Source organism: Pongo abelii, chromosome 9 (assembly GCF_028885655.2).
Source record: "Pongo abelii isolate AG06213 chromosome 9, NHGRI_mPonAbe1-v2.0_pri, whole genome shotgun sequence".
Lineage (NCBI taxonomy): Eukaryota > Metazoa > Chordata > Mammalia > Primates > Hominidae > Pongo > Pongo abelii.
The window spans coordinates 8,795,533-8,810,389 of NC_071994.2; the positions used below are offsets into that span (position 1 = coordinate 8,795,533).

The 14,857-nt window shown below is 59.0% G+C and overlaps 3 protein-coding genes across 21 annotated transcripts in view; 1 reads left to right on the forward strand and 2 right to left on the reverse strand.

Moving 5' to 3' along the window:
- Positions 1-8,146, reverse strand: MUS81 (MUS81 structure-specific endonuclease subunit). 8 transcript variants are annotated; one of them, XM_054525607.1, is made up of 18 exons: positions 7,626-8,146; positions 6,077-6,182; positions 5,521-5,734; positions 5,307-5,436; positions 4,970-5,055; positions 4,362-4,460; positions 4,128-4,196; positions 3,878-3,963; positions 3,199-3,339; positions 2,918-3,010; positions 2,699-2,820; positions 2,519-2,616; positions 1,807-1,923; positions 1,605-1,700; positions 1,275-1,403; positions 1,097-1,200; positions 542-625; positions 1-450 (listed from the first exon to the last, which is right to left on the reverse strand). In XM_054525607.1, exons 3-18 carry the CDS (start codon positions 5,653-5,655, stop codon positions 384-386), a joined length of 1,656 nt encoding a protein of 551 aa, XP_054381582.1. In that variant the 5' UTR covers positions 5,656-5,734; positions 6,077-6,182; positions 7,626-8,146; the 3' UTR covers positions 1-383. The 8 variants fall into 8 exon arrangements, 6 of the variants coding, with proteins under 6 accessions (XP_054381582.1, XP_024110687.1, XP_024110686.1 ...); XM_024254919.2 differs by lacking the exon at positions 7,626-8,146 and adding an exon at positions 6,623-6,992; XM_024254918.3 differs by lacking the exon at positions 7,626-8,146 and having other exon boundaries at positions 6,077-6,589.
- On the forward strand, positions 6,963-11,600 carry CFL1 (cofilin 1). 5 transcript variants are annotated; one of them, XM_024254924.3, is made up of 4 exons: positions 6,963-7,190; positions 10,161-10,468; positions 10,674-10,750; positions 10,955-11,600. In XM_024254924.3, exons 1-4 carry the CDS (start codon positions 7,155-7,157, stop codon positions 11,065-11,067), a joined length of 534 nt encoding a protein of 177 aa, XP_024110692.1. In that variant the 5' UTR covers positions 6,963-7,154; the 3' UTR covers positions 11,068-11,600. The 5 variants fall into 5 exon arrangements, with proteins under 5 accessions (XP_024110692.1, XP_024110694.1, XP_024110693.1 ...); XM_024254926.3 differs by having other exon boundaries at positions 7,072-7,176; XM_024254925.3 differs by lacking the exon at positions 6,963-7,190 and adding an exon at positions 7,774-8,307.
- Positions 11,370-14,857, reverse strand: part of SNX32 (sorting nexin 32) — a 20,019-nt gene continuing 16,531 nt past the window's right edge. The window contains exons 9-15 of one of the 8 annotated variants that reach the window (XR_010141697.1): positions 14,704-14,743; positions 13,863-13,918; positions 13,594-13,753; positions 13,425-13,510; positions 12,975-13,077; positions 12,462-12,625; positions 11,370-12,150 (exon numbers count right to left, since the gene is read on the reverse strand). Coding sequence is in view for 1 of the 8 variants with exons in the window: in XM_009246134.4 (XP_009244409.2) it covers positions 13,024-13,077; positions 13,425-13,510; positions 13,594-13,753; positions 13,832-13,918; positions 14,704-14,743 (427 nt within the window). In the remaining 7 variants the exon portion in view is untranslated. Of the gene's footprint in view, positions 13,078-13,424; positions 13,511-13,593; positions 13,754-13,831; positions 13,919-14,703; positions 14,744-14,857 lie in introns of all 8 variants that reach the window. The other 7 variants (XR_010141693.1, XR_010141699.1, XR_010141696.1 and 4 more) reach the window with 7 other exon arrangements.

The following is a 14,857-nucleotide window of genomic DNA, read 5'->3' on the forward strand; positions in this document are numbered from 1 at the left end:
TGGTTTTCAAGCTTTTCTTTTAGGAAGTTTTATTTTTATTATTTTTATTTTCCCAATGAGCCCTCTGCACTCCTAAGGAAGTTTTATTTGATGAGGACCAACTGGTGACATAAAATCGATTCAAAGCTGCAATGCCCCACTGACTCCATCTCCCTGACCAGGGAATTCCAGGTCCTAAGCAGCTTTGTTTAAAAACCACTGGACCAGATGGTATCCCTGGTTCCTGCGTATTTCACAAGGTCCCCAGGGCTAGGCATCTTCCGCATGACAAATATGGCTGCAAACACTTAGATTCTAATTGCACCCCAAAATATGTTGTTAAAAGGCTGGCAAGCCTGGGTTGGGGGACAGACGGGGGCTGGGGACTGTTTCACGGCATAAGCTCAGGTCAAAGGGCTGTAGCTGCAGTAGAGCTGGGATAAGGTCCTGCTCAGAGCAGGCCCCAGATTCCTGCAGGAAGAGAGGCAGCGAGGGTCACACCCTGGGCCTAGGGCAGCCCCAGTCCCTACCACTCCCTCCAGGTTCCGTCTCTTGCCCTCACCTCTGTAGACGCCCACACTTGATGGTGCTCAGCAGTGTCTCTTGTTCCTTGGGGGTGGCACAAGCATCATAAGCGGCCAGGAGGCTGGGGGGCAGAGGTTTGAGTTTCTGAGGCTGACAGTGGCCCACTCTGGGCCAGCACCATGAGGGGCCAGGCAGAGGGGTCAGCATGGGATGGAAGAGTTGAGACACTGCCCCACTTCCTGAGCCTGGCACTCAAGGCCCCAGGCCAGCCTGGCTGTCCTCCCTCCCTGTGGGAACTCTGGGGCAAAACCATCACCCTCACTCCCCTTAATGGCCCAACCCCCTTCTCCAGGAAGCCTCTGCTCCACCAGGTGGGATGTCTCCCTCCCTCCTGTGGCCTCCACTGCCTGGGACACTGTGTGGGCCTGCTGGCTTCCTCCCCACCTGACCTCCACGAGCACCCGGGGATCTGTCTATCTCTGGTCTGCAGAGCCCACACAAGGCCAGGCCCCCTCCACGAAGCATGGATTAAGGTGAATTCCATGCACGGAGGGCAGGGGCTGAGGACACCTAAGGGCCCTTTAGGGTCTACCTGGCGGGGGTGCTGTATCGATCCACCAGGGCTGCTGCCTTCTCCCCACTCACTCCGCGCACCTGCATCAGCTGCCGGGCAAACACTTCTCGCACCGACTGGGCCTGGGTTCGGGGAAGGGCTGGATCAGTGGGGGTCTGGGCCAGGCCACGTCTCAGAAGCTGGGCAGAGACAGTACCTTATTCTTGATGGCTCCTGCGTTGAAGTCACTGAAGGTGAGGAGTGAGCAGAGAGGGTTTGGAGAGGGCATGGCCCCTGATTCAGGGTTCCCAGGGGTTCCCCAGGGGCGGCTGCGTAGGGTGTGGCCCTGAAGGAAGAAGGGACTGAGGCCAGGCTGGAGCTCGAAGGGACAACTCCAGCCAGCCCCTGCCCAGTCCTCAGCCTTGGGGGGCCAGCCTGAGAAATGGGGATCTCACCCACCTTGCTTCTTTTGGGGATGCACAGGGCCCAGGCAAGGTGAATTCCTTGTGGGCTCTGCCCCGACACTGGGAAAGGGGCCTCTGCTCACCTGGTAGAGTCTCTGCAGGCCCCGAGTCAAGAGGGCCAGGTAGGCGGCTGACTCCTTAATGTCTGCTGTGCGCTTCACAAAAAAGCCATCAATGACCTGGGGAAGAGGACCCAAGAGAGGGAAGGTGGCTCCTGGCCCAGACCATGAACCATGGACCACAGGGGCCCCTGCCTGCCTACCTGGCCCTGCCCTCCCAGCTCACCTGAGTGTTGGTGACAGCCTGCAGCAGTGTGCTCTCAGGAAGGCTGAGGTTCTGGACCGAGCCATGCTCTTCCACCAGGTATACCCGGCGCTCCAGACCACAGCGCTTCAGCCGGAACTAGGGAAGTGTACAGAGTGGACAGGGAGGGTCAGGCTGGATGACCACATGCCTGGGCATCCATGATGTCACACTCAAAATGGTGCTGTGACCCTGTTCCCACCAGTTAGCCTCTGCATCCTCCCTAGCCTCTCCACCTGCCTCAGAGGGGTCTCCGCAGCTTTGCTCATGCTGACACTCTTGTCTAGAAAGCCTTTCCTCCATCTCTCAACACTGCCCATCCTTCAAGCCTCCCCTGGGCCAGTACATGGCCTCTGTGACTAGGGGTCTACCCAGCAGCAAGTACCAAGGTACAGCCTCTGTATTTCCACTCCTGGAGGTTTATGCCTTGTTTATCCAAGACTGCAGGGGCTGGGTACCCAAGAGGTCTTTAAAATGCTCCTGAGCTCAGCCCAAGCATGCAGGTACCTGGCTTCCTACTGTGCGCCTGGATGGGCCTGTGGGGGTCTGATCCTGGAGCAGCCACAGGGTGGGTGTGGCTGGATTCCAAAGGGCTCTGCCTCAAGGAGGCTGCCAGAAGTGCCCCTGGATTGCTCTGGGCTGAAAAGGGGGCTTCAGAGCAGGCAGGGAAGCCTGGCAAAGCCAGGAAAATTACCTTCTGCTCCCGGAAGCGGCCGTCAATGATGCTGCTGCAAAGGTCATCCAGCCGCTTGCGCTCCACAATGTGATCCAGTACCAACTCTCCAGGGCTTGCTGCCGACAAGCCAGCCGTTAGCTTGCGATCCCCTACCCACCAGGCCCTGCCTCTGGCGCCAGCCTGTCCATGGCCCTTCACCTGGGTCTCTAGGATTGGTCTCCTGTGCCACCCACACAAAATCCCCAACGTGCAGCTTGCGCACCGTGTGGGTCACGTGCAGCCGCTGTAGCTCTCGGAGCAGCTCCGGCCTGTGCCCGCCCCTGGAGTGGCAAGGAGGGAAGCCTAGATCAGGGCAGGGCAGTGCCTACCCCCTAGCCTCCTCCGATCATCTCCCTCATTTCTCCCCACCTCACTCACCCCCGGGTCTCGCCAATGTCCACACACAACAGCACCCTGTACTCTCCAGGCCTCAGCTCCAGTGGCGGCTGCTGGACCCCTGCTTCACTGGCACTAAGTGGGGGGTGTTGGTATGTGAGGCCAGAACCCCTTGTGCCAGGGCAGTTGCCCCACACCCACCACCCACCCACAGTAGGGAGGCAGCCACAGCTCAGCTGCAGGTGATGGGTTCGGGTGGGGTTTTGGCCTCATTTCCCATCCCCTCCTCCCTGTTTTCCCCCCTCCTCCGCCCTCCTCCTCACAGCTCTGCTGAAGCTGCTCCTGGCACTGCTGTCTCCTCCCCAGGGGGCTCCTTGGGCCCGATGCCCACATTCAGCAAGCTCAGGCCTTCTGACTCGGCCAACTTCTGGGCCAGCTCCAGGCCCTCTGGGGTCAATGAATACCTGGGAGGCAGAGGGGACAAACACAGCTCTCCCTTCTTCACTCATTCCTGGCAGGCTTTCCTGCCTGCCCCCTGCTGGGCTGGCCTCACCACCCCCTTGGCACCCTACACAAATGACCCCAATGGCTCCTGCTCCTCCTGGTCTTCTTGGCTCTCAGAGCAGTTCCTTGGGCCTGCTCAGCGCCACTCTCAGGTCTGCAAGAAGCGTGTCTCAGACAATTTCATTCCTCCTGTCTTCACTAATGCTGTTTCCTCCTCCTCGGAATACTTATCCTGCATCTCTACCCGCCAAATCCTAAAACATGTCAAATGCTATCTTCTCTCGAAAAGGCTTTCTCCTCCTCCAATAACCACTGCACCCTCCTGCCCCCGCTGCTGCGGTTTCACACCCTCCAGGTACTCCAACAGTGGGGGCTCCTGAGGAAAGGCCCACGCCCCCCAACCTTCAACAGCATCAGCTCTGGGAGTTACTGGGTAACTCTAAGGCCCTACTAAGAAGGTCACGCATGCTCTCCTGTATCTCCTGCAGTTGGCCCCACCTGGCTGGCTGGTGTGTCCTGAGGACCAGGTTCCTGTGGAGGAGGGAGCGGAGGGCTGGCCAGGGTCGAGCACTCCCAGGGGCTACCTGTGGATCAGAAAAGAGATCCTCAGAGAGCATCTGGTACCACCACAAGTCCATATTCCCTATGTCCCCAGCCACAGGCCACACATGGGCCCATTGCAAGAAAAGGCAGTCTTTGGTGGGCCCCAGAGCCACTTGGGCCTGTCCTCCCTGATCCCTGTGCTCACCCTGGGGGCCTTCTGAGCACACCTCTGCAGCAACTCCTCCTTGGTTAAGAAGTGGTGGCCATTAGGATTCTGAAACAAAGGTAGAAAAGACAGGGTAGGCTCAGTGCCAGGGCCCCTCCTCATCCTGCTCAGGTGGCTGGGATAATCTTTGCCTGCCCTGCCCGGGCCAGGCCCCTCTGGGAACCTCCTACCCCATTGCCATGGTTCCGCCTCCCGGTGTAGCCCAGTACTCACCACGTGCTCCCGGTAGAGCACCAGCAGTATCACTCGGGCTCCTGAGTGCCGAGCTGGCCAGTAGCTGCCAGAACCTCCCGCTTTGGGCTGGGCGGGAACCTGAAAGGTACAGAGGAGTTCTGAACGTGAAAGCCAACCAGTCATCTTTAAATAAGTCCCCAGCAGGCTTTGTGGCCCTGGGTAAGTCACTCAGTTGTCTCTGTTTCCTTCTCTGTAAAATGGGCCAGGTGATGAGATGACCCGCTGCAAATCTGGGATAAGACAGCAGGCAGTTTTGGGGCAGTGGGTGGGGGTGTCTGCCCAGCCTGGCCTCAGTTCTACCATGCGCTGCAGGACAGGTGTAATTAGACAGGAAAACTCAATAATGGTGACCCCGTAACTAACTGAGCTGGGCTCCTTAAGTAGCTTGATCATGGAATTCTCTCATTGGCTGTTACCAATATTCCTATTCACAGGTTAAAATACTAAGTCGAAAAAAGGATAAGTCATTTGCCCAAGGCCAGGCATCACTGGTGAGATTTGGACTCAGGCTTGCCAAATCCCCCAAGCCAGAAAATCATACTCCCGCACTCCCACTTTGCCTTCCACTCCCCTTGCCCCTTCCTCACTGGCATGGAAGAGTCCTGGACTTCCGCAGGTCGCCCCTGCGGGGCTGGACTGTTCTCTCCAGATGGTGAGTCCGGGGCATGGTCACCTGCGGGAACAGAAGAGAGTTAACTCCACACTCCACGCACGAATCCGGCAGCTGAGAGGATCTGGGATGCAACCTGCTTAGATGGTTAAGTGAGACCGGTGAGGGAGGCTCAGGGAGCGCCAGCCGCTAGCCCTAGGCAGAACGGCAACTTGGACAGGAGTGGGGAGCTTAAAGCCAAGGGCTCCCAGGTGAGTACGGAGGCTCCACCTGGGGGAGGTAGGGGATCACCGACCCCTTTCCCAGGCGCTCACCGCCCGATGTTCGGTGCCGCTGCAGCCGCTCGTCCAGCATCCGGCAGAGCCCGTCTCCGAAGTGCTGTAGGACCTTAGCTTCCTTCCCACTGCGCAGCGGCAGTGGGTACCGTCGGAGGGAACGCAGGGCCTGGCCGGGCAGGGGTAGGGTACCTGGTCAGGGCAGGCCTGACCTGGCCAGCAGCTTTTCCCATCGGGCCACACCAGGACCCACCTTCTGAAACACGAAGCGCGTGCGGCGCCCGCTGCGGGTCGCCTCGTCCCGCCACTCGGTCAGCCAGCGAACGAAGAGCGGGTTGGGACAGGCAGGCAGCGGGCGCTTCCGGCCCAGGCGAACCGGGGCCGCCATAAGCCCGAGGGCGGGTCCTCCGGCGCTCCACGCCCGCGGGACTGGGACGCCGCCAGTTCTAGAGTCGGGATTCGAACACCTGGCCCAGGGCGGGGCGGGGGAAGAAGGAGGCCGAGGGCAGGACCGTTGAGATCACGGGGCCCCAAACACACGGGGCACTAACGAGAGGAGAGCCTGCGGCCGCCCTCCCACCCCTGCGCTGCTCCAAGTGGTTGGTCAGGGGCGCTGTCTCTAACGATCTTTTCCCTTGGCCCCACGCCAGCCAGCCTTTGAGACGCGCCCATTCCCAGCCCCCGGAGCCTGGACCGGCTCCTTCCTGTCACCCCAGATTCGAGAGCGGGGTCTTTGTGTAGACGAGAGGAAGGCGGACAGCGCCCCCTGTGACGGGGAGGACTGGCTGGGCGGCGCTTAACGGACTAACCTGAACTTGGCTGCTCTAAGGTCTCTTAAGATTGTCAGCTTCAGCCTCAAGCTTGAAGGAGGCTGGAGATGGAGACTGGTCTTGAAGAGTCCAGGAGAGGCGAAGGCTACGAGACAAACGGGTGCAAACGTATTGGTGGGAGGGACACCTAGAAATGGGTGCCGGGGATGAGGACACAAAGGTAAGGCAGGAGGAGCTGCAGGACCCTTGGAAGAAATGGTGATCCTCATCCCCGGGATACAGGGCAAAGAGTGTGTCGTGGAGAGGAAGTCGGGGACGTGCCGAGAAGGCCCAAAATAGGACTCGGAAGGTCGGGGGTCAGAGGCCTAGAGGAAGGAGGACTGTAAGTAAGAGGTGCTTGGGCATCCTGGCAGTTGGGGAGGCCTGAGATGGGCACGTGGTTGGGTTTGGGGGCGGAGGAGCAGGCTGCGGGTTAAGAAGCCCAGACACAGGTAGAGGGGAGAACACTTCGTCATTTTTGTGGCTAATCGGAAGTGGGAGACCCTCAGGGAGGTTGAAGATGGAAACCCTACAAAGGGCTTCAACCTGAGAAGCGTGAAGGACACGTATAGCTGAGTTGGACACAGGCGACCCGCCAGGGTTTGAAGCAGCACCCGGCCTCTAGCTGCTATGCCGGAAGTCGCGACACGCAGGTCTCCAGCCTGCGAGGAAGGGAAAGGTGGGCGCCAGAGCTCCAGGCCCGCCCCTCAGGACGATGCCTAGCCCACGGCGCAGTAGCCCCAGCCGGGCTAAATCGGACCAATGGGCTCTGACTCCCGCCTCCCGCCCGCCGCGGCCTTATAAGGAGCCTGAAGCCGGCTGTCGGGCTGGCCCCGCCCCCTCGAGTCTCTTGTCCTAATAAGGACATCTAGGGCATCCCGCGGCTGGGGGCGGGCGGGAGCGCGTCTCCAGGGTAACTGCGAAGCCCCCTCCCTCTCCCCGTTGCTCTTGGAAACTCTAAGGCTCGGAAAAGGGGGCCCTAGCCTCCTATTCATGCAGGGTCGCTCGCGGGAGGCGGGGGTCAAGCTGCTGTCTCCACCTGGAGCGCCGGGAGTCCGGGCGGGGGCGGTGCTGTGGAATGTCCCCGACTACAACCCCCGGTATGCTCTGCAAGGTACCCCACTCCCAGGCATCGCTCTCCGTTTACACCCTTAATTCCGTTTATAGGATTAGGGCCCCCAGTTCCCTTTCTGGGTTTGCCTCTGACTTGTTTGCGACCCAGTCTTTTCCTGCATAGTGTGAGGCTGTGGTCATTGTTCTAGGACAACAAAATCATCCCGGAGTCCCCCGCTCGTTTCTTTTTTTTAAGGCATATACTACCACAGAACTTGTCTCAGTTTTTCAGGTGTTAGAATAACCATGTACCTGGCTATCAACTCGAGAGCTGGGTTCAAGTCTGGTTTAATATCTGTTTCTTCTCATTGGCACGTAAAGGCATGTAAAGAAGCCTTGAATTGAATGCACAAACCCTCGTCTTTACCCTTTAACGCCTCATGACTTTGCCAAACATCTTTAAACAAGAACAAAGCTCTCAGAGATTTCCTTGTACCTTTCCCCTGTGCCTTTTCCTCCTATTCTTATTTTACTGACGTTGCACATGGCCTTTTTTCAGAAGACGAGAGTGGCTTTAGACATGCGGAGTACTAGTCTTTATCCGACTGATGACGCCTTCATACTTGTGATTTTCTTTGCTTTAGGTCGGGATTCCAGGCTAATCAATAGTTGCTTCCATTCAGAAATGCAAAACCCTAACCTCACTCAAAAATTTCAGACCAAGGGATCCAGATAATACCAGATGGGTCTTAAGAAGGCCGTTTTGCTGCGGGATAAAGAGCCGCTTAGTCGGGGATCGTTTTCGGGTCATTTTACTGAGCGCCGCCTCGCCGGGCTCAGAGCGGTTCCTGGGAAATTGGACCAATGGGCTCGCGCTGCGCGCTGCGGTGCCGCCTGGGACCCGGGCCTACATTTCCCCGCATGCACTGCAGCTCGGGGCCGGCCAGCGGGAAGACTCCGTTACCCAGCGAGCGAGGCGGCGGCGCAAGGCCGGTGGACTCCATTTCCCGTCGGCTCGCGGTGGGAGCGCCGGAAGCCCGCCCCACCCCTCATTGTGCGGCTCCTACTAAACGGAAGGGGCCGGGAGAGGCCGCGTTCAGTCGGGTCCCGGCAGCGGCTGCAGCGCTCTCGTCTTCTGCGGCTCTCGGTGCCCTCTTCTTTTCGTTTCCGGAAACATGGTGAGCGGCAGGCCACGGCGCCCGAGGGAGGCGGCTGCGGGTCGGTCGCCTGTGCGCGGGAGGCGACGGGGGAGCGACGTCCGCACCCCCTCCCCCAGCGCCCCGGGCGGGATGAGGGTCTCGCACGGAGGGGCGGGCGGTGCCGGAATGCGCGTGCGCGCCCGTGGGCGCCGGGGAGGGCAGGTCTGGACGTCGCTCGCGCGCCGCCTGGGCTCCCCTCCCCCACCCGCTGGTGCGCCCGCGCGGACACCGGCCGCGGGGGGAGGGGTCCGGGGCGCGCGCTGGGGCGCCCCTCGCGGAACGGCCGGCGTCGCGCGTTTCTTCTTAGGGGCGCGCTCTCGACTGGAGCACGCGGCGTCCAAACCCGGCCCGGGGGCGGCGAGGGAAAAGCGCGCGAGAGGTCTCGGCGCGCGCGCCCCACCCAAGGCTGTTCCTGTCTGCGCGTCACCCTCCCTCGGCAGCCGGATCCGTCTAGGGAGCAGGTGGCAGGGATGCCTGCGCCCGGGAGGGGCGGGCGCTGGCGCGGCGAGGGGTGATGCTGGGAAGACAGGGTCACCGTGGGGGCGTGGGTGCCTGCGATTAGGGCCTTGCACGGCAAGGCTTGGAAGGGGCATCGCAGAGACCGCGGCCCGTTCGGGAGCGCATCTAACGAGCTGCGTTCTCACCCGTGCATCGGGCGAGGGCTGGAACGGCGCTGTCTGTCGGTGCGTGCGCGCACGCTCAGGCCTGGCCGCCGGTGCCGAAGCCCTGGGCCAGCTAGGCCTTCCCGGATGGGCCTGAGGGTGGAGCCGAGTTTAGGGAAGTGACCCAGGCGGGCACCGCCCGGAAACCACCCCGCCCCCTGTATACGGCCCGAGGGCTGAGAAAACGGAAGGTTATGTAGCTTGCCCAGGCTCCTGCCTGCAGCAGATGGGTCTGATACACCCGTTGTTTTAGGGCGATTCCACAGGGTTAGGGACCTGGGACCTGGAGATGCTGCTGCCTCTCGGGTACGCGTTTCTGCATTGGGGAGGGGGCCGGGCCCAGCCGATCTCCTTTCCCCGCCCACTCCGGAAGCGGCCGAGTCACGTGGCCGGCTTCCTCTGCAGTTCCGGGGAGTTTGGGGGACCAGATTTACCTTGGATTGCCCCTCCCTCTCCTGGCTCGGGCACCCCGAAGCACGACGCAGAGTAGGAAGAGTTTAAAGACCTCGAGGCCTCTTGAGTTTGGCGTGTTAATTTTTATCAGCGACTTCTGGGGCCTAGCACCATTCCCGGAAGAAGGGAGTTGTCGGGCAGGGTCCTTATTGGGGGTTGCGATTCTTGTCTTGGTTGGGAAAGAGCCTAGCTGGGAACAGGGGTCGTTTGTGTAGTAACTGTATTAAGCAGTTCTGGTGGGTTTGTTGTAACTGTTCGGTGTCCTTGGGGTCCCATCTAGCATTGTGGGGTCTTGGCTCTTTCTGAAGAGGAGTCTTGGCTCAGGTGTTTGGGTCCTCCATATCTGAAGTTCTAAGTCACCAGTTTTATCCAAAGGCTGAGAGCAAGTACTGTGAGTAGCAAGTGAGTCAGTAGCTGGTGGATCTTTTAATTCTGGGTTCACATTTTGGTCAAGGCTGTGCTTTTCACGAGTTTTCCATTTCTATCCTGTAAAGTGAGGGAAGGGGTTGTTGAACTAGGTGATCAGAGGCCATGGCTGCCATTCTGAGGTTGTGTCCCATCTGGTTCTTTGACAGTGGCTTGGGTAGGAAAACTAGTGACTTGCCTTGGGAAGGGCACTAGTGACCACTCGGGACGTGGACTGGGATCTTCTGAGAAAACAAGGGGCAGTTCCCTGGAATCCTTTTCTTGATGAGGTATACGTGGCATGTCTCCTAGGCCTCCGGTGTGGCTGTCTCTGATGGTGTCATCAAGGTGTTCAACGACATGAAGGTGCGTAAGTCTTCAACGCCAGAGGAAGTGAAGAAGCGCAAGAAGGCGGTGCTCTTCTGCCTGAGTGAGGACAAGAAGAACATCATCCTGGAGGAGGGCAAGGAGATTCTGGTGGGCGATGTGGGCCAGACTGTCGACGACCCCTACGCCACCTTTGTCAAGATGCTGCCAGATAAGGACTGCCGCTATGCCCTCTATGATGCAACCTATGAGACCAAGGAGAGCAAGAAGGAGGACCTGGTGTTTATCTTCTGGTGAGCTCATTCTGGCACTTCTTCCTGTCACCTGCCCCCTTTCTCATGATGGGAACTTCTGTGGCTCCTGGTCAACCCAGATGTGTGGGTTTGGAGTGGGAGGGGGCTGTAACAAAAGACTCCTCACTGCCAGCCCCAAGGGTTTCTCAAAGTCACCTATGGCTTTGCTGTTGCTGCGAGTTGCCTGACGCGTGTTTCTGTCCAGGGCCCCCGAGTCTGCGCCCCTTAAGAGCAAAATGATCTATGCCAGCTCCAAGGACGCCATCAAGAAGAAGCTGACAGGTAAGGGCTGGCATTGGTGCTGAGTGCCCTTCTGCCCTGGCCTTGGCTGCAGGTCGGGTGAATGGCACGCAGAGGGGGTCCGCCCCCTTGTCTTCGCTGCCTGCTTGTTCCTTCCATCTGCTTTGATTGGCTCCTTCCCAGCCACAGAAACTACCCCCACCCCAGTGCTTCCTGCTCACAGATGCTCCCCTTTCTTCTTTACAGGGATCAAGCATGAATTGCAAGCAAACTGCTACGAGGAGGTCAAGGACCGCTGCACCCTGGCAGAGAAGCTGGGGGGCAGTGCCGTCATCTCTCTGGAGGGCAAGCCTTTGTGAGCCCCTTCTGGCCCCCTGCCTGGAGCATCTGGCAGCCCCACACCTGCCCTCGGGGGTTGCAGGCTGCCCCCTTCCTGCCAGACCGGAGGGGCTGGGGTGATCCCAGCAGGGGGAGGGCAATCCCTTCACCCTAGTTGCCAAACAGACCCCCCACCCCCTGGATTTTCCTTCTTCCTCCATCCCTGACGGTTCTGGCCTTCCCAAACTGCTTTCGATCTTTTGATTCCTCTTGGGTTGAAGCAGACCAAGTTCCCCCCAGGCACCCCAGTTGTGGGGGAGCCTGTATTTTTTTTAACAACATCCCCGTTCCCCACCTGGTCCTCCCCCTTCCCATGCTGCCAACTTCTAACCGCAATAGTGACTCTGTGCTTGTCTGTTTAGTTCTGTGTATAAATGGAATGTTGTGGAGATGACCCCTCCCTGTGCCGGCTGGTTCCTCTCCCTTTTCCCCTGGTCACTGCTACTCATGGACGCAGGACCAGTAAGGGACCTTCGATTAAAAAAAAAAAGACAATAATAAAAAGGCTCATTAATGGGATGTGTGTTTCAAGGTTGGGGCCCAGGAGACTTCGGGATTGGGGGTGCACTGGGATAATGGTGCTGTCTCTCTCCTCTGTACCCCATACCCAACCAGCCCCTGCACACCCTTATCTGGCTCCAATGACTGGCTGAGACGCCTTTCTGATGGTCACCATTATTCTGTTGGTGCTGTGATTGACACTGGACTGGCTGTTTAAGGAGTGGGTGCTGGCTACAGAGGTCTTCCAGCGGAAGTGATTTATGCCTGAACTGGGTGCTCTGTAGCCTTGCCTGGATGGACAGTGAGGTCCATCCGATACTCGGTTCTGTTCCTGCCTGGGTGTGGGCTGATAGGCAAGTCAGAGGTAGCTTAAAGGTTCTGTTTGGTCTGCTGTCTTCCCTGGATGGCTGACTCAAGTTTATGAGGGTCAGGTTCAGTGGCTGCTGTGAGTCAGGCCAGGTTGAGCCTTTGACCTCCTCTAGATGTGGCTGGAGTACATTCAGGGTGGGGCCAGCCAGGTGGAGCCCGGGACTTCAGACCCAGGTGTCTTGAGCACCGCCTCCCTGTGTTTAATGAAAAGGGTGTTGCCGGTACCCTGAGCCTTTTGCCAGCATTGTCAAGGGCTGTTTCCAGCCTGTACTTTGGGCTTTCACCTGCCCAGCAGGCAAAGACATCCAAGAAATCTGGCCCTAGGGTGAGGTGAGTTGGGAGTGGTAGAGGAAGAGGCCTCCTGGTGTTACAGTTGGCTCCATAACTCCCGGTAGCTTGTGAGCAGTTCTGGGAGGAAGGGCTAGATCCCTTTTCTGGTTAGGAAATAGGTGTGGAGAACTTGGGATTCATTTTTGTGCTAGGGTTTATGGGGGTGGGGGCAAACCTGGAAAACTGGGGTTCCTAGGTCCCAGCTCCTGGGTGTTGCGTCTTCCCACAGGGAGCCTGCTGTCACTGGAGGGCTGAGGATGCTGCAGGGGTGCCCTCCTTGGTGTCTCCAGGATCTGATCATACTGCCTTGGCAGAAAGTGTGCCTGGTGGACCTTTGAGCTGTGGGAAGGGAAGTAAGGACAACAGGCCTCCTTGCTACAAAACCAGGGTTTTTATTTGCGAAGGAGAAAAGGCTGGGATCAAGTGAGCTATGATTCCTTCAGGGCTAGGGGTGAGGGTAGAGGCTGTTCCTCAGCTTCCTGGGGAGGGGTGTCGGGGTCTCTGGGGCTCTGCTGACTGTGGCCAGTTATGATGCCCATGCTGCCCTGTGTCTTGCAGGGCCTGGCACCTGTGGTGGTGGTGGTAGGGGGTTTGGGCTTTCCCTGAGGATGTGGGGCAGAGTGAGGGCGTGGCTAGTGGCGCTGTGCTAGGGAAGGAGACATCTTGCCGGAGAGAGGGGTTGGGATACCCTGGTCACTGGAGATCCCAGAGTAGGGTCTGGCTGAGCTCTGGCTGCTCTAAGGCTCCCCCTTTAGGGCAACAAGGGTGTTCCGGAGAATCAGGGTGCTGGCCTGCAGAGGAGAAACAGGTCCTTGAAGTCCCCTGCTCCCTGAGTCAGGCTGTCATTCTTTCTGTACCTTAGATGCTCCCTCGCTCCCCACACCCCTGCTCTCTGCAATAACAGCTGCTGTTAATTGGGCCTTCCTACCCAGAAGGCACGGGTCCTGAGCCAGGGAAGCATGGCCCCAAGCCTTAGCTGGGGCTCCTCTCATGCACACACACACGTATGCATGTGCACACACCCACGCACATACATGCGTGCACACCCTCACATGCACGCACACCCTGGTGCCTGGGGGAGGGAGGGAAGTGGGAGGTGGGAGGCCTCACAAGGGTCCAGTGAGGTGGGAGGGCACACCTTGGCGTGTTTGAGCTCCAGCTCTGCCAGCTCAATGAGATTCTTTCGAAAAGAGGAGACCCGGCGGGACTTGAAGTCCGTGAGCTCTGGAGAGGAGGGGAAGAGGCATGGGGATCCGGGCAGGGCAGGGCATGTGGCCCCAGGCCGGGGCTGGGGGCTGCGGGCTCACCTTGCTTGGCGGAGTCGGAGAGGCGCTCGAAGCGTTGGCAGCACAGCTGCTGGTGGCTCTCGGCCGGCCGCACCTCCCGGTTCCTGGTGCGCGCCTTGTCCAGTGCCTTGTTGGCATTCTCGTAGTCGGCCAGTGCCCGCAGCCGCCGGTACAGCAGGTCCTAGAACCATGGGCACAGGGTCACTGCTGCCCTGTCCTGGCCTCCAGGCCTGAGCGCTGCGCTGGGGCTGCCTCTCACCTTGGCTGCCTGTGAGTCACGCATGTAATACCTCAGCATGTCCGACAGCTTCAGGTCCTCATCGGAAGCCACCCGGCCCTCCAGCTTCTGCATCAGAAAGGTAGGCACTGGGAAGGGAGCTTGTCAGAGGGGCAGCTAAGGGGTGGGAGGCACCTCTTCATCTAAATATCCAGCAAAGAAGCCTTAGGTAACTGTTCCAGGTCAGGTCTGGTGTTGAGGGCTGCAGGCCAGGGAAGGCTTCACAGAGGAAGTGGGATCTAGTCTGGATCTCGGGGACTGAGTAAGAGCCAGACAGAGGGCACCGAGGGCTTGGCAGCTGTGCAAGCCCAGCTATGTGTTCAGGGAAGCTTTAGTTCAGGGAGGGCACTTGGGCAAAGCAGGGAAGGGAGGCAGTGGCTGGAGCACAAGAGGCTGAAAGTGGAAGCTCAGGACTTTAGGAGCTTCCAGAAGGGGCAGGGTCTCTGAAGGGCCTTGAGCAGGGAAGAGATGCGGTCCAACAGACATTTTAGGAAGACGGCAACACTCCAGTGACTTTCTTGGGGAAGAGTGGGGGACCTGTGTGCCCGGGCAGTGTGCTGGCAGCTGGGTGCAGTCTGCCAGAGGTTTGGGCACACCCTTGTGCCTCCCAGCCCTCCCCTGCCGCACACGTGCGTGCACGCGCGTGCCCCCGCACCCCCCAACACACACACGAAGCTAGATCCTTGTCTTCACCCCACCTCTTGTTAAACTAGTCTGGAGTGTGAGCCCAACTTGCCACTGGGCCCAAGTTATCACTGAACTCAAGATGATCCTGGAGCTCTTCCCTCTGCCAGGACTCATCTTCCCTGCAAAGCTCACCAGGAAAGCCTTTGAGCACAGAAGGTGGTACTCACCCTCAGCCGTTCAAAGAGCTCTGCCAGTTTGAGGAAGCTCCTAGGAAGCAGTAGGGAGGGAGTTAGGGTAGGGGGCTGAGGAACAGCTCAAAGCCTCTCTGTCTCAGCCCCTCCTTGGGAATCTCCCGTTCCCCTTTCTCTCCCAACACCCTCC